This window comes from Ilyonectria robusta (genome assembly GCF_021365365.1).
Source record: "Ilyonectria robusta strain PMI_751 chromosome Unknown BGZ61scaffold_2, whole genome shotgun sequence".
NCBI classification, from domain to species: Eukaryota; Fungi; Ascomycota; class Sordariomycetes; order Hypocreales; family Nectriaceae; genus Ilyonectria; species Ilyonectria robusta.
In genome coordinates this window covers 2,518,637-2,535,294 of record NW_025764436.1, presented here as the reverse complement: position 1 = coordinate 2,535,294, position 16,658 = coordinate 2,518,637, and the positions used below count along the sequence as shown (strand labels likewise).

Sequence of the window (16,658 nt, the reverse complement as noted above, 5' to 3'; positions counted from 1 at the left end):
AGTACTCGATTGAAGTAGGCCTTTGAACCTACTCGGTCCTGGATACTCATTCTCTTTGCATCATTGTCATCAAGACCGAAGTATCTTGGCAGGAGTTACAGCAACATGCAATCTTTTATTAAGCTTACTACACTTCCGGCCATCATCGTCTTGGCCATCTGGGCTGTCACCAGCATCGTTAGTATCTTCCACAAGTCGTCTCAGAGTCCAATCTAACCGCAACATCAGGCCAAAAGATGGATGCAGTCGCGCAAACATCAGGTGCAGCCGAGAGAGGCCGCAAAGCTACCACAGAAGTCTTTGCCGATCGAGCCGCTTTATGAGTTTGACTGGAAGACTGCCCAGCGGCGACAGTTGCGGCCCTTCAAGCCCACTTACCACATCACCATGGGTAAGTACTCGGTGATTCTGAGAATGTGGCCGGGCCATGGCTGACGATAATCCGACTTAGCCATCCAGGCGGATACCCCATCGGAGCTCATCACCATCGATGAAGACTACCTCGACCGAGTGACCCTTCGCCGCGACCTCATCGCCAACCACGGCAATAAAGTACACGGATGTGTGCCTGGCGGCGAAGCCGCTGTACAAGAGCTCTACACCTATCTTCTCACCGAGCACCTCCCCGTCCGCTTCCCATCCCTGTTCAAGCTCTCCGGCGACAAGTCGTCATTCACAAACGCAGTCACGGGCAAGACATTCCCCACGGTTCCGACGGGCGACGCAGATGCCGCCCTGCGCGTCATCGGCGAGACGATCGAAGAGGACGTCTTCCTGCTGCAGCCGTCGCCCGAGGGCCACCGCTCCGTCGCGTTCATGTGCTGTTTCCCCTCTGGCTTCGACCCGTCGTCCAAGTTGGGCAGAACTCTGATTGAGATCCACGCCCCGGTGCCGGCTTATGAGAAGATTGGGGCCAGTATGGAGCGGTTCTTCGGCAAGCTGGAGGTGGGCAAGAGTGTTAAGCGCACGAACGTGAGTTGTCCGTATCATATTCGTGACTGCGGCGATGCTGACCGTCTGGGTGTAGTGGTCGGTGCAAACTCACACTGAGCTGTTCGACAGCAGCGCGAACCACATTACGGGCGACGACCAGTACGAGGCCGACGAAAAGGTCGACATCAAAAAGGTGTGCCTTCTCCTCATGAAAACGTCGTCTCAGCTGGCATACTAACTCTCATCGTCCCAGACCTTCCTGCGCATCGAGCTCCAGACACTAACCCGCCTCCCCAAATCCCAAGCCGTCCTCTTTTCCTTCAAGACGTACCTCTACCCTGTCCAGCAGATCAAGGACGAGGGCCTCGGTGTCGCATTTGCGGACGCAATAGAGGGCCTCCAGAAGGGCAATGCGCCAGGGATGTGGACGTACAAGAGCGCTGTGCGGTGGGGGAAGAGCGTCTGCGAGTATCTACGGGCTTGACGGGTGGACTGCAAGCGGATCGGAGGCCGGTAGGTGGAGAGACGGTTCGCATCCCCAGATTATTACGTACATTTGCATCAATATCTTGCTAGTTGATTTGTGGTCGTGAATGAATTACGAGATATTTGGAGCGAAACGGATTCACCCCGCAAACACATGAAGTCACTCGCCCACGATGCAATCTCCACAAACCTCTACATCTTGACTCCGTCCCCGGACCCTCGTATCCCGACGATGCAGTACAAGGTATCCCGTTCTAAAGCCCCGCTCTATACCGATCTACCCGGTCCGGCATCACGACCGACACCGGCCAAAGTACAATCGCCATCTTCTTGAGCCGCGAGACGATAATGCGAGTTATGATAAGGGTCTCAAATGGAAGGTGTAGTGAGAACCTCGACCCAGCTGACCACGACTCCGCTATTCTACCCCGCATAGTTACTTCAGGCTCCGGTAGTGGGCGTTCGGGTCCCAGTGGCGTGGTGCGGAGGCTCTGGGCGGTGCTCTCAATCAACCTTCCGCATTAGGAAAGTGAAGCTTAAAATGCAGCGGTGCGTCGAGGTCAAGAAATGTGTCGTGTGTGCATGAGCAGCGGCGAGTGGATAGATCCGACTACCAAGATGAAATTGGCAATCGGTTGGTAGTGTCTCTGGGAGCCGTGATCCAAATGAGCTATACTTGATGAAATATGCAAGTGGTAAAGATTGCGGTGCTGAGTACCTCCATGCGACAGATGAGTTTCGGAGTAATCGCGAGCCAAAACCACCATGCCCTTTCGGCAGGCGAAACCGCGATTCAGATATCAATTCATGAAGCCTAGGTACGCAATTTATTCTCTAGCAGGCCTCTTGCTCAACATCCCATCCTGCCCTCCTCTTGTCCGCCCACCTAAATGTCAGCCTGTCCCACCAGCCTACCGTCGCCGCTCCCAGTCAGTGGCAAGAAAGGGTTCTAGCCAGGAATATTATAGTCCAAGATATAACTTCTTCAATATTGAGGCGAATCGGTTCGCGTTGTGCAAGACCGGAGGGCTTTCATTGGTGCCCCAGGCCTGTAGTTTTCTGTCTACACAGCGAGGGTGTGTCTTGGCCTGTCCAGCGCATCTACATCAGCCAAAGCAGTATCTCAATATTAATCGCAAGGATTATTTTTGATCTAAACATATCTTGAACCCCACCCATACAGTCCAATTCCCATATATGAGCTCCTGGTGGCTGTTGCCCTGATCAAGGTCGCTCAGGACCGCATTCCTGTTGAAGCCTCCAAGTCCCAACCCAACGCCTTGCACTGGGGCCCGCTCCCACTGAGGCCTACCTTCAATAGCTTTGCTCTGGGAGGTCGCTATTTAATATTGATAGAAAAGCACAATGGCACCGGTTTCGATCAATCGTTGCGCCCCAAGAGTCAGCCGAGTGGATCCTGTCCCAAAGGAGTTTTCGGAGTCGTCCCGGAACTTCCAGAAGGAGACAGCGACGATGGCTTGATTGGCCTAACCGGGGCGGTTCAGATGGTGCTGACGTTCGTACAACTTCAATATAGACGAGAGACTCGGGCATAAAAATGCTCAGGCATATCGGTACCTGATAGGCATACCTTGGAATATCGGGATTGTATTTACTTTCTAGAGTCGCGACCGCCATGCATTTCCTTCAGGATAGCCTCTCAATGACGGTTGGTTCATTTCCACCACCCGGCCTCGCATTTTGCAATGAGACTACATTATTTTCTGGGCATCACCAAGTTGTGTTATTTTCGACTGCTTTATCCTCCTGGAGTATGTATTGTAACGTTTTGAGGTCTGACTTGATCAGTTATGACGTCGATGCATCTCACCACGCGGCTGACAAATTTCGCCTGACCCACCAAGCCGTCGCAAACCCGACCACGACATTCATTGCCAGCTCCAACATTGTCCATGAGCACAAGTGCTCCTAATATCATTTATCTTGCGACTCATCTCCTTACCGCCATGTTCACGACCTTTGGCATCAACACTCCCTCCTCCAGCTCCAACGAAAAGACGCCGCCCCCTCATCAGCCGCAGCGAGCAAAGCGGGCCCAGGTCTCTCGCGCGTGCGACTGGTGTCGGCTCACGAGGGTCAAGTGTGACTCAGTTCGGCCATGTCGCAGCTGCAAAGACACAAATCGGGAGTGTGTAAATTCTGGACGGGATGACTTTAAGAGCGTCGCGGCTGCCACAAGGTATGATCCAGGTGTTTCCAATTGAATGTGAATCCGGAGGCTAACTTAAGCTGCGTAGGGAGGTCCAAAAGCTGCGGGCTCAAGTACAGGAGCTCGAATCAAAGTTACTAGCTTCATCTATATCTAGCGATGGAGATTCACGGAAACGTGCTGGGCGTGTAAAATGGAAAGGCACTGTAATCAACGGGGCTCAGTATGGTCCCTCCTCACTTTCATACTTTGTCCATCGACTTGCCGCCTTTACCAAGATGGACCTCGCACCTGCGCCAAATACAAGTGGACTTATTACTCCTCCGTGGGACGCCATAACAAACTCTGGCCGATTGCAGCGACAGCAACAGGACGTATTACTCGATCTTTATTGGCAAGGATACCACGCCATCTATCCAATTCTTGACGAGGCCCGTTTCCGAAAACACTACAATTCCCTGTGGGAGAGCCCTGCGCTTAGAAAGGACTGTCCGTTGGTGGACAGTGCCCTTGCTCTCTGTATCCACTTTGGGTCGACGTACATGTCGTATGGGAGTTGTAACGCGGACATCTCGAAGATCCCAGGAAGAGAGTTCTATCTCCGAGCACAGTGCTACCTCAGCCAAAACCTGGAGGTCCAATCGTTGGTGACTGTTCAGTGCTACTTTCTCAACGCCATCTACCTTCAAGCGACCTGTCAAGCCAATTCGGCACATGCCATGGTGGGAAATGCGATCCAAGTTGCCCAGTCGCTTGGTCTTCAGCACGAAGCAGTCAGCGGCGAGTCAATTGAGGGATCGGGTTTAGATGAATCGGGAAAACAATTGTGGGATTGCCTGCTCATGTTGGACATCCAGCTCTCCCTCCACTTGGGTCGCCCATTCGCCATCCGGGACCTACAGCCCGAGAACCGAGGACCAGATCCAGACCAACGCGCTGAGACCGTCGGTCCAGCATTTGCCCTTGGCCCCGACTTCGGCGTCAATTGGCTGAGCTTCCAGTATGAGCGACGCCGCCTGTTCGAGGTGGTCCGCGAAATCCACGAAGAGTTCTACGCCGTGTGTGAGGGCGTCCTGAGCAAGATTGATGCACCTGACTTGTACTAGCACCCTGCCTCTCGCGAACAGTGTGCTAAATTCCTCTTTGAGCAATCGAAGAAACTGAAGAAATGGGCTCAAGAGCTGCCCGAAGGCCTCAAGACACGAAGACAAAACGGGATACCAATGTCGATTGACCGCTCACCTTTGGACCTATGTCATAGCGACCCTCTCTGGCTGCAGCGACAGCGTCTCGTTCTAGAACTCGAGTATCACAACTTTTCCATCATCCTACGCCGACCATTCATCTCCTTCTTGCCTACCCCGGCACTGGGAACCCTATCCAGCGACAATCACTGCCTCATGGTTGGCAACTCTGCCATGACGGTCACGAACATACTGCACCAAGTGATGAAGGACACAGACATTCTCACTGGATGGTATCAGGTGCCTGATTGGCAGCACAATGCAGTGTTCGGGTTGGCGGGTTTCGCGTGTGGATATCCCATTTGTCCGCTATCACCTTCGATGCGGAGGACGATCCCCACAGCCGCGGTAGTATTCGACGCGGTAGGAGCCACAGAGAAGGCGGATTTGGCAAACAAATTGAGAGACAGGTCTTTTCAGATTCTGAAAGATTTTGGCGAACGGATTGGAATCACAAATCTCATTACGACACCCTCACCAAGTGGGAGTGGGGAATCCACGAGCACGAATGTTCAATCTCCCGTCAACACAGGCCTTTCGATGATGGGAATTGGCGACAGGACCGTTCCTAACACTGGTGGATTTAGTGGCATCGACACGGAAAACTTATGGATGGCAGATTCTCCACCCGCGACGTTGCTATGGGGTGATTTAATGATGGACCTGGGAACGGAGCTGATGCCGCCTATCGTCGAGTAAAAAATGGCACTTGAGCACCATTAGCAGTGAAGGAGTTATTTTTGAGCTCCCCGCATTATGTCTTTCAATCAAGGCCAAAATAATATTTACTTTAAACCGGAATCCTCTTAACACTGTTCGCTATCATCTCGAAGAAAACCGCGCCTCGTCGCATCGCTCACGTCATAAACCATCAATCGCACATTTAGATATACGCCTTGACTTGATCCTCCGACCACGCCCAGAACTTTTCCGCCATTCCTGAGCCGCCCTCCGACTCGGGAAGCGAGCCAGCCAGGAGGTCGGAACGGATGGGCGAGAAGCGCCCCCACGGGACCACTAAAAGTACGTGTCAGCGAGAAACCAATACGGCTAGGATTGTTACTTACCCCAAGTTCCTGTCTTCTCAATGGTGAGCTCTGGGGAAAAGGCTGCAAAAAGCTCTGTGTAGGCCCCGTTGATGGGCGGGTAGCAGGCCAATGCTCTTGCGTTGTAGAGCAACCAGGATGAGGTGCGATCAAGTTCACTGTGCAGGTTACCCGGGTTCAGAGGCTACACTGCGTTAGCGAACCAACGACGACATTGGCTCTGGATAACATACAATACTGATAATGCCGTCCTGCTTGTACTTCCTTGCAAACTCGGTGGCGTGGTAGTAGTTGCCGGCTTTACTGACGCCGTACTTGAAGTAGATATTTCGAGGCTTGTTGTAATCCAGGTTGTCTGGCTCATAGCCTTGCTTGGGCGAGAGACCGTCAGCTGCAGAACTGGAGACCCAGACAACACGGACGGAATCTTTAGGTGCCGTCTTGGCTGTAGACTGGAGGAGAGGCGTGAGGAGTTTTGTGAAGAGAAAGTGTCCAACGCAGTTGGTGCCGAGCTGCAGTTCATAGCCCTGCTTCGTCTTGGATCCCTCCGGAGGGGTCATGACGCCCGCATTGTTGAAGAGGATGTCGAGCTTGGTCTCTGCAGCGAGAAACTCCTGGGCCGAGCCGGAGATGGTGGTCAGGTCTGCGAGGTCCAGCTTCAGAAACTTCAGGGCGCCATTGGACGACGGGTGCTGCTGCTTGATGGCGTCAATGGCCGTCCGAGCCTTTTCCTCGGTGCGAGCGGCGATCCAGACGGTCGCGTTCTTGCTGTAGAGGACCTGCGCAACCTCCTTGCCGACGCCTGTGTTTGCGCCGGTGACGAGACAGACGCGGCCAGAGAGATCTGGCACGTTGGCCTCGGTGAAGGCGGGTTTGGGGGGGAAGGCCTGGCGAAGAGCGTCCATCTTGGATCAAGATTTGCAATGCCTGAGAGACGAAGTGTCAATGAGCTTCAGTTGAGTGGGCAGATGAGGCGACTATCTTTGAGGACTAGTTTGGGTAGATTAGTGTCTAAATACGAAGGTGGGATGGGACGGGGACGGAGACGGCATATCCACATAGCCCGACCCCGTGTGGCAAGCTTAAAGGGAGAGGCATGCTTAGAGGTTCTCCTAGTCAACGTTCCTAATCAAACCCCATTAAATAAACTATCAAGGTTAAATACATAATATTGATGCTATCTTTGGTTGGATGCGTAGGTACGGAGGACCGGCACCTTCAATCCAGGGATGACTGTTCAATTGGGTGTGATTGCGAATCCCTTGATTGTGTTGGAAGACGGAAGGTGGGGGGACGGGCCATCCCACGCAATTGGTGATCTGAGATTGGGCGCGCCTTCCCCAATCAGGCGCAATGACCATGTCACCATGTACCAGCACGTTTGCATGTACCACACTGATCAGCCACAACTGCCGCACAGCTGCCACACAGCTGCCACACACTTCACAGTGACTTCACATCACACGGCCCACACAACGACCACCCCTTGCCCGTGCCGATGCGGGCACCAGCCACACAGGCAGCCAAACAAGGCCCAGCTGAGCCACCTGGAGCCGCATCTGATGGCATGGCTTGACCAGCCGGTGAACCAACCAACAACTCCATCTTGCACCTCTTCACGCTCCACGCTCCACACGCGAGAACAAACGAGCTGTGCCTCGTTTTTGTTTGCGTCTGCAGCTCCTCCCCCTCTCGCCGCCCGTCTGTCTCTCGCCCCGCCGCCATCGTTCCCGCCTGAGCTGTCGCTGCCCTTGTCGCGCGCTCTCTCGTGCTGCGTGCTGGCCCTGCCACCTCTGATGCGGCGGTTTGGCTGGCGCAATCGACCGACCGCGGGCACTGGGCAACCAACCATCGTCTTCCATCCTTAACCGCGTTTGTCTCCGTCCAACCCTCCGCGCAACAACTCCCGCGAACGACAACGCTCTGGGATATGCTCTGATCCCGGCGGCCAGGGCGCATTGCATTCTCTCTCCCGCGGGCGAGCCTCCGTTTGTTTTCGTCCGCCTCCGTCCGCCAAACAGAGCTCCTCAGCCTTGCCGCCTCGTCCGTTTGTCGTCTGCTTGTTTGCGCCCTTCCGCGAAACCACAACCACGCCTGCGCCCGCATTGTCTGCGCTTCTGCCTCCGGCATCATCTTGTGCAACCTTGACCAGCATCCTCGCATCAGCTTCGCCCTGCAACCATGAGCACCCCGTGTACGGACTGAACGCTGCCCACCCCCTCCACGTCATGTTTACTAACAGAACCCCCCCGGCAGTGACCTCCGAGGAGCGGAACCGCTACACCGCCATCATCGACGGTATCCTTGAGACTGCCGACCTCGAAACCATCTCGCGAAAGAAGATCCGTCAGGGGTTGGAGGCTGAATTGGGTGGCAAAGATTTGACCGATCAGAAGGTGAGGAAACGAAACATAGCTACAGCCAAGCTTCCCGCTATGGCTGCTGCCCGTACCGTCTCCGAACCCGCCTCTGGATACTAACCCACTGCTCTAGGACGCCATCAAGAAGCTCATCGAGGGTCGCTTTGACGCCGTCTCAGGTGCCTCCCCTCCCGACCCCGCGCCGACCAAACGCTCCGCCAGCCGTGCCACGTCTGACGCCGGCGAAACCGACCCTGACGCCTCCCCCGAACCCGCGAGAAAGAAGGCCAAGCGCTCGTCGTCGGTCGAAGATGCAGATGCCCGTCTAGCTGCCCAGCTCCAGGCCCAGGAGAACAGCCTGGCTCGCAGCCGCAAGACCCGTGGCGGTAGTGACAAGGCCAAGGCGCCAAGGAAGCCAAAGGCGAAGGCAGCGCCACGCAAGAAGAGCGCCAAGAAGGTCGGCGCTGACGACGACAGCGATGTGGGGTCGGGTGAGGGTGAGGTCAAGAAGAGAAAAGCCGGTGGCGGCTTCATGAAGCCTTTCAACCTGAGCCCTGCCTTGTCGGAGCTTTGTGGTGAAACACAGGTATGTACATGTTTTTCATCAAGCTCCATGTCGGCCAGAGTCACCTCGCTCTGGGGTACAGATTCGCATCCTGTATTCCTGGCTAACGCGTCTCTGTCTAGCTTTCTCGCCCGCAGGTGGTCAAGAAGCTATGGGAACACATCAAGGCAAACGAGCTGCAGGATCCGAAGGACAAGCGCCAGATCTTGTGTGACGAGAAGATGCAGGCCGTTTTTAAGCAGGCCAAGGTCGACATGTTCCGGATGAACAAGGATATCGGAAACCACTTGTACCCGGTCGAGGAATAATCTGACATAGATGCTGGCGGGTGGGGGGCATCAGAGCTACGAGGCTCCGGGAGATATGACAGAGGACTGCGTTTTCGGCGCGCGGCGGCGTATCTGGCATTCATCGTTTGCTCATTTCGTTTATTTCCTCGGCGGCGGTCAAATCATATGGAAAGGGGCATACTGGGTAGTTTCGTTGGAAGGGCTAGGCTTTGGGCATTGCGGCACCGGCTTTCTGCCGGATAGTCAAGGGTTGATGAGGAAGCGTGAATGTGTTATGGAGAAGAGGGGGAGACAGAGACTTATGAACGGCGTCTCATTACCCGTATTAACCCGTATTATGATACAGTCAGTCTCGGTCTATCAAGATTGGCAAAACTCGAGTAGTGGTTGGAACTACTACGGTCATTGGCGAGCCACTTTCCTTTTTCCGTGTCTTCACTTCCTTTGTTCATGTGGAGTACTTGGCTATCGGATGTTCCCGATGTCACTATGGCAGGAGAACATAGCTGCCATGGTGAGTTGGTGGATTGTGCGAAGCTAGCTCAAAATTTTCCCACTGTGAAGGCTCAAGGGATGGGCTGTGCCAACGCAAGGCACTGATTCTATCGCTCAGCGGTGTATGTCCAGAAGCAGCATGTGCAATTCATCATACTATATGCTATCAATCGGATAGCTTGTGTCCAACGAACGTTTACAGCGACGGACCCTTTGATCGACCCTTCCAATCCAACAAACAAAATCCGATAAGCATCAACCTTTTCATCGATCCATGAGGAACGTGAGTTTCGTCACAATAAGAATTGACATCATTGGATAAAGGATTATTCAAATCCTCAAAGTCCTCAATCTTTTAGTACAGTACTGACGTGGTCAAGGCTTAGGGTAGTGCCACACAGAAACGAACCAAGGAATCAGCAAGACCACAGATCATATAGCAGTGAAGCGGGAAAACTACATTAGGCAATGCTCATCATTAAATCCGCTATTCAGCATGATTGTAGTAAAACATGCCGAGACCAATTCTTAAGCGAGCATAGTGCCAGAATAGTATTCGCAGCCTCTGCAACTTTTCTCATGCCTAAAGGCTTGGTCGTGGTTTTCACCATCGAAATAGACCAAAGCTGTTAATAAACACCGTCCGAGAAATCGACAACAATAGCTTTATCCACTAGACCGCCTACGCTCTTGATGAAGGCTTGGTGAGCCGGATCCGTCTTGACATAGTAATCCCTATCATCCGCACTGCCAAACTCCACAACAAAGCCATGGGTAATTCCGTTCTGAAATGGTCAGTTTTCACATATCTCCATTCAAACAGTTTGGCGACGTACTTGCAGACCCTCGTGTGAGTTGTCCTGACCTCCTTTCAGGGAGCTGATGTAGGCAGAGTTTGTGGTTGGGTGGAGGCAATCGGCCTTCAATGCCTTAAACCGCGCGCAAGCCTGCAAATTGTCTTGAGTCAACTCTGTATTCACAAATACTACTAAGTACATACCGCCTTTACATCTTCCGGGTTTGCGTCCGCTTTGAACTGGAAGAGGACTGTGTGAGTGATACTCATCGTTGCAGTAGGCGCGAGGGTGAAAGAGGACCAGGTTCTGAGCAGGGCAAATATGAAGATGACGGATAGAAAAATTGCGTTATCTATTCCAAATGGACGATGTCAAACCATGGACGGATTGAAACCTGGGCGACGGATCTTTCTTAAGCTTAAGAAGTAAAAGCTGAGGGATGCGGAGGACATTTCCCCGCTCGCATCACGTGTTACGTCATTGGTGGTATCTCGCCCATCCTTGTCCGAACTGGAGACGGCATTCGTAACAGTTACAGCATTATTATTGACTGGGCTAGGTGTTCCATTATTGGTCGGTGTAAGAGGCCAAAGGCGATCTCTCCGCCGGCTCTGCGATTCTCGAACTGCCGATCTGAACTGAGCCCAAGGAGGTAGCTGCCCCACTCCTCCTTGGCCGAGGAGTAGAAGCTACCTCGAGTCAATCTTTGCCGACTACGAAAGATTAGAGAATATACAAGACTTGGATGTGCTAGAATACTAGAGATTAATCTAGTCTCCCCGTAACCCTTACAAGCGAGCTGCTATTCGACTCCTCCACTCCGTAGCGCATTCGAGCACTGATAATAAGAGACAACTCAAATCATGAATTTCCTAGCTCCTTGATTCAAGTATATTATAGAGTTTATCGATTGGCGAACTCCGTGAATGCAGATGATTGTATTCAGTACAATTGCCTGAAACTATGAGTATAAGCTCAGAGGAATAAATTAACAACACTGGGCAAAATGGGTCTACCGATAATCAAGAGAAATATCCTCAGCATATCTTACAAATATTTCAGTAAGAACAGTACCAAGTTGAAACTCGAAAGATAACTGAAATATTACCAGTATTGATGTCATGACATCAAACGGTGGGTTAAGTAACCAAGATCGAGATTAACAACGTTTTTAAATAGAATAAAAAATATTAGAACATGAAGCCGTTCTTTCTTAGTTCAAGATTCATCCATAAGTTGAGATTGCAAGATCTTACACCGAGATTCTATTCTAGGGGCGTACAAACACTTTGATGACAAAGGGACCCTGTGTGACGTTTTGTTGGTGGGAGATGCGCTTTAGTCCATACCACCCTCCGAGAGGTAGAATTGGTTAGTGCAAGTGGAAAAGACAGGAGGAAAAAACTCCATAAAATTGGACTCAGTAGCATAATAGTCTAGTATTGGATTTTATGTCCCCGATCTGCAAAATAAGACGAAAACATGTTAAGATTATGACAATACAAAGACTAGAGCCTTGATTCGTTTATAATTATCCGCTGTCAATTCCAACATGATTTGAACGCTCGCGGCTCTGGTCCCCAACTTCTGAGTCAGATGATGACGGATATCCGAGCCTGCTGATTTTCGCGAATTAGATGAGCTCTCTCACGGGATTTGCAATGAATCCGAGAGTGTGCCGGCCGATGACGTCCGGCCGCGGAGCTCCTCGTGGTAAACTCTAGGTGCGGTAGCCGCCAATAGAAAGTAACGTCACTGATGAGGTGGCCGTAGAGGATGTAGGCAGCCTTGTGGAGCATCTAAGATTGCTGGGACTTCCATTACTACCGGATGTAGTACGGGAGACAGATATTGTTCTCAAGTGGTCCCCACATCCCTGCAGTGACTTGGCCTGAGCTCTTACATGTAAAGGATTGAGAGGCAAGGAGCCAACCGGAAATACGAACGGTCTCCCGCAATACGGTGGTGGTTGTGAGCTTGTTGGCTAAGGATCGCTCGGACAAATGGCCCCGGCACATATTATGGAGTTATTGGCAAGGTATTCCATCCCACAACCGGTTTAACCCGACTTCTATCACCAGGAATGACGAGTCCATGGACTCACCGTTAACCCACTGGGATGTGAAAAGTGAACGGGTTAATACTCCCCACCACCACAAAGAGGTATTTGAGGGATGGAGGCCCCGGAGGAAGTCCTTTAGGACCAATCCCTCGGCTATCCCAGAAGGATCGTTCTTCTCTAACCCACTTTTGTCTCCACCAGGTGCTGCCATCAGCCTCATCCTCATGCAACTAAACGTTGAGACGTCCGATGCCCTGGTTGACAGGCAGGATGCAAATGCACAGGCGAGTCGGGATCGCCCGCCTGCGTCGTAACACTGATCGTCACCGCACCCTGCAGTTCTCCAATATATAACCACGCAGAAACTATGTCGTATCGTCTCAACTAAAGTTGGCCACTGCACGACCAGACGATGAATGGCCCGAGTCCCAACAAACCGCCGACACAGAAGCGATTGGCTTGTGACCGCTGCCATGCTCGGAAGTTGCGCTGTCTGACAAAGACATCGACGACACGATGCTCTCGCTGCATGCACGATGGTTTCCCTTGTACATATAGCCCCCCACTGAAGTCGGGCCGGCCGAGGAAGGCCTCTCTAGCTGTGGACAATAGGAGCTCTCAAGGCCAGCGAGGGGAGACTTCACCCTCTGAGGAATCGAGTCTTCTCTCCGGTACCCGCAGTGAAAGTATCTCAAGCAACATCACCACCCCGCTTCCGGATATGACACAATTCGATGCAGCCTGCGACTTGAGCTATCTTGCTCCTGATTCGGATTTTCTCTGCCACATGGACTTAACTGGTGGCCTTGCATCGAGCTCTCTGCCTTCGACATATCCCGCGACCTTAGACAGCTCTTCGTGGCTCGACTCTTTGATACACAACGAGCAGCTGATCATCCCCGACCAAAGTCCAGAGAAAGCCCCAAAGGGCTGCAGTAGAGGGGCGAACGGAGACGACGACACGGGGAGTCCAGTGATCAACCAACTCGAGCCAATGGTAGACTCCTGTGCCAGCGACGGAATCTCCGATCTTGTCCAAACACTGTGTCGCCTGCAACAAGAACTGGCACACCTGAGACGACCCTCACGCGGCGATGGTGGCGGACCAAGCACGACGCCACCATCGCAAACTTCACCGAACCCCGTGGATGCCATACTGCGGCCGGGACAAGAGCTGGTGGACACAGTACGCCAACTCTTTGACGAGTGTTCCAAGGATCGAAGCACGGAATCGCGGCGGCAATTGAGCTGGGATCGACGGACACTTCTTCCTTTAGTGTTCACCCCACTGTCGTTGCTGCTCTCGACATACGGCGACATGCTGCAAGAGGTCACGACAGTCCGGCCCCAGAGTCGCCATGCAGCAGACCCAGTAGATCACGACCGCCCGGGCGCCAAACATTCTTTCATAGCATCTTCTTCTGGTGCAAGGGAGTGCGGCCAATATCAACGGCAATATCACGACAGGAGCTTTGCCCTGCCACCTTCACCTTCATCTGTATCCCCCGTCCCTCATCAACCCTCCACCCTTATCCCTGGAAACTTCAATTTATCACTGGGAGAGATGAGTCTCGATCGCCCTCTACAGCTCATTATCGTGACGACGGTAATCAAACACCACCTTGCTCACTTGGAGCATGCCCTACACGTCTACGAAAAGTTTCACATGCACGAGTGCGAGTTGAGTCCCTCGGAGGGGTTTATTCTCTCCGCTCTGGCGGAGATAAGGTCATACACGAGGTTGTTGATCTCAGAAACATCCAAGATTGTACAGTAGCAATACACAATATCCAATAGTTAATACCATGGCAAAAGTGGCCACGTCAATACCCTTGCGGAAACCGGGTAGGGCTGAGGCTAGTTCGGAGATCAGCGCGGATCGGACGGCTAGCAATGGGCTGATCTTGGTGGGGATGTTTCAGGCATCAGGAATCTGCAAGGCACAGTACACAGCCGCACATAGGTAATGTGCTCAAAAATGTACTGCGTTAATTATCTCAACATCACACGCTGTATTAAGTCCGCTAAGAGGAATACCATTTACAGTGTAGGCTCAATGCACAAATTACAGGCTGAATACTCTCACTGCACACGTTGCCTAATATCATGTAAATAAGGTACAAGCACATCATCAGTGTCGTATTGTGGAACGCTCCCTTTTGCCTTGAATAGGAATCCTTGACGTTTTCCACGTAACCCAACGAATCCAAGACCAGAACACTGACCCATCACCTTATCAATCGTCTCTTAATTTATCGGCCGCATATACGGATGTACGAATAGGGTTTGTTGGGGACTAATTATAGCCCGAGTCCCCACCGGTTTTCCGCATGTTACAGGAGCTTATTCCTTGAATCCGGCTTCTCCCGTGAGAACTGCAGGCCCTTCTCCAAGTTACCTAGCTTGACAAACCAGTAATCTGACAGATAGTTCGTCCGGGGCTGCCATGGTGCCTGATCTGCTGCTCTGGGCAATTCACTCTCGGCAACGGCAACGTACGTCGATGAGAGATTGAACAGCCGCCTTGGCGTTAGGGCTGTACCCTGCTCGGCTCGAGGCGTGGCACTCGACATCTTCTTCTTTTCCATCTTCCGCAGCAAACGACACGTGAGCAGAGCAGCGGTATCAACCCCCAGGGTCCACGAGATGGTGGCGTAGCCGATGACTAGAGACAGGTTGGGCACATCCTGCAACATGACTCCATTCCAGAAGTACTTTTCGGCGGGCTTGACGGGGACGCCATCAACTTCGATGGTAGCGCCGCCAGCAATTTGCAGTTTGAGACCTGTCGCGGTGATGATGATGTCGGCCGGAATTTTGTCGTCAGGGGCGTTGTTAAGCACAATGCCGTCAGCCACCACTTCCTTGATGGTTCCCGTCTTGATATCCGCTTTCCCGGTATGTAGACATTTGAAGAAATCAGCGTTTGGCGTTAGACAAACGCGCTGATCCCAGGGATTGTAGCGAGGATTGAAGTGTGGATCGTAGGGTAGATGGGGTGGCAGCTCCTTCTCGACGCCTTTCCTCAGCCGCTTACGAGCCAGGTTCGGAAACGTCTGGCAAAAGAGCCAGATGCAGCGCGACCATACCAGGAACGACAGGCGGGTATAGGCATGAGCCCACCGCCTGGGGAGAAATCGTACCACCCATGAGGGCTTCTTTCCGCCGTTCGGGATTGATAGGATATAGGACGGGCTGCGCTGGACCATGGTGGTTCGGGCTGCCTTCTCAGCCAACTTGGGTATCAGCGTGATGGCCGTGGCACCGCTTCCAATGAGGATAACCTGCTTATCCGTGTAGTTGATGTCTTCGGGCCAGAACTGCGGGTGTACAGTCTGGCCCTTGAAATTGCCGAGGCCCGGGATGTCGGCTTCGAGGCCTTGGTGGAAGTCATAGTAGCCGGTACAGAGCATGGTGAAGCGGGCGCGGTACTGAGTCTCGGTGTGTGTTTGAGTGTCTTCCACCTTTAACGTCCACTTCTGCTCGGGTGTCGACCACGAAGCTGTCTTCAATCGTCGTTCGTAATGAATGTGCTTGTCAATGCCGTATTTTTGTGCAGCCTTCTTCATGTAGGTTACAATGGCACCGCCCTCGCCAAGCGTGGTGCCTTGGTCCCACGGCTGCCAGGCGAAGCCAAAAGTGTAGAGATCGGAGTCAGAGCGAATGCCTGGGTAGCGAAACAAGTCCCAGGTACCACCGATCTCGTCGCGGGCTTCGAGTATGACGTAGCTGAGGTGTGGTAGAGCGCATTGTAGACGGTAAGCAGCGTTGATACCGGCCAGGCCGGCGCCGACGATTATGACATCGAAACTATCCATTTTGATTCTATCTCCGCCTGCTTCTAGAGTGCCCGAGTTCGAGAAACCTCCAATGAGGGTATTTTATCCTTTTAGTTTTTTGAAGTGGCACGATCGGGATGCAATTGGGTTGACTTTCTAGAACGCAACTGATCCCAGACCTCTCGGCGGGTTGATGACTCGGTGGGTTTATTCATCGCCACTAGGTTCCGAACAACTCGCCGGCATGACCTGGTGGTATGATTTAAGCTGCATGGTGTTCCTTCGCATAGTCGAATGCTTCGGTACGACTTATTCAGGGGTGACACGCTCATGGTACGATCCCCATCGCAAGTGGTCAGGCTATGAATTATGCTGACGAGAAGGAAAGGAACTAAGATTCCTTCCCGAAATCTAGCTACGCCAATTGATGT

At 52.6% G+C, this 16,658-nt stretch overlaps 7 protein-coding genes across 7 annotated transcripts; 4 read left to right on the top strand and 3 right to left on the bottom strand.

Moving 5' to 3' along the window:
• Positions 1-105: 105 nt before the first annotated feature.
• On the top strand, positions 106-1,417 carry BGZ61DRAFT_489922 (uncharacterized protein; the record flags this gene model as incomplete). The annotated part of the gene is made up of 5 exons (XM_046250275.1): positions 106-205; positions 275-391; positions 452-972; positions 1,028-1,126; positions 1,187-1,417. 5 exons carry the CDS (start codon positions 106-108, stop codon positions 1,415-1,417), a joined length of 1,068 nt encoding a protein of 355 aa, XP_046110988.1.
• A 1,969-nt stretch (positions 1,418-3,386) lies between these two features.
• BGZ61DRAFT_527174 (uncharacterized protein) lies at positions 3,387-5,532 on the top strand (the record flags this gene model as incomplete). The annotated part of the gene is made up of 3 exons (XM_046253075.1): positions 3,387-3,619; positions 3,678-4,647; positions 4,696-5,532. 3 exons carry the CDS (start codon positions 3,387-3,389, stop codon positions 5,530-5,532), a joined length of 2,040 nt encoding a protein of 679 aa, XP_046110987.1.
• A 48-nt stretch (positions 5,533-5,580) lies between these two features.
• Positions 5,581-6,879, bottom strand: BGZ61DRAFT_441660 (uncharacterized protein). Its single transcript, XM_046244616.1, has 3 exons — positions 6,113-6,879; positions 5,901-6,063; positions 5,581-5,850 (listed from the first exon to the last, which is right to left on the bottom strand). The coding sequence occupies exons 1-3, from the start codon at positions 6,782-6,784 to the stop codon at positions 5,717-5,719; spliced, it is 969 nt and encodes a 322-aa protein (XP_046110986.1). The 5' UTR covers positions 6,785-6,879; the 3' UTR covers positions 5,581-5,716.
• Positions 6,880-8,060: 1,181 nt separating this feature from the next.
• Positions 8,061-9,112, top strand: BGZ61DRAFT_527172 (SWIB/MDM2 domain-containing protein; the record flags this gene model as incomplete). Its single annotated transcript, XM_046253074.1, has 4 exons — positions 8,061-8,073; positions 8,136-8,275; positions 8,373-8,825; positions 8,927-9,112. 4 exons carry the CDS (start codon positions 8,061-8,063, stop codon positions 9,110-9,112), a joined length of 792 nt encoding a protein of 263 aa, XP_046110985.1.
• A 1,106-nt stretch (positions 9,113-10,218) lies between these two features.
• BGZ61DRAFT_472546 (uncharacterized protein) lies at positions 10,219-10,655 on the bottom strand (the record flags this gene model as incomplete). Its single annotated transcript, XM_046248353.1, has 3 exons — positions 10,219-10,374; positions 10,426-10,536; positions 10,590-10,655. The coding sequence occupies 3 exons, from the start codon at positions 10,653-10,655 to the stop codon at positions 10,219-10,221; spliced, it is 333 nt and encodes a 110-aa protein (XP_046110984.1).
• Positions 10,656-12,519: 1,864 nt separating this feature from the next.
• On the top strand, positions 12,520-14,388 carry BGZ61DRAFT_441655 (uncharacterized protein). The gene has a single exon (XM_046244615.1). It carries the CDS (start codon positions 12,861-12,863, stop codon positions 14,223-14,225), a length of 1,365 nt encoding a protein of 454 aa, XP_046110983.1. The 5' UTR covers positions 12,520-12,860; the 3' UTR covers positions 14,226-14,388.
• Positions 14,389-14,781: 393 nt separating this feature from the next.
• Positions 14,782-16,266, bottom strand: BGZ61DRAFT_472544 (uncharacterized protein; the record flags this gene model as incomplete). Its single annotated transcript, XM_046248352.1, has 1 exon — positions 14,782-16,266. The coding sequence occupies one exon, from the start codon at positions 16,264-16,266 to the stop codon at positions 14,782-14,784; it is 1,485 nt and encodes a 494-aa protein (XP_046110982.1).
• Between the last annotated feature and the right edge of the window lie 392 nt (positions 16,267-16,658).

Bases quoted from the DNA above. Each gene is read 5' to 3' on its own strand.
- BGZ61DRAFT_441660 (XM_046244616.1), bottom strand. From the start codon at position 6,784: ATGGACGCTCTTCGCCAGGCCTTCCCCCCCAAACCCGCCTTCACCGAG. The intron at 6,064-6,112 runs GTATGTTATCCA...AACGCAGTGTAG, and splicing joins AGGACGGCATTATCAGTATT to CCTCTGAACCCGGGTAACCT. The intron at 5,851-5,900 runs GTAAGTAACAAT...ACGTACTTTTAG, and splicing joins TGAGAAGACAGGAACTTGGG to TGGTCCCGTGGGGGCGCTTC.
- BGZ61DRAFT_441655 (XM_046244615.1), top strand. From the start codon at position 12,861: ATGAATGGCCCGAGTCCCAACAAACCGCCGACACAGAAGCGATTGGCT.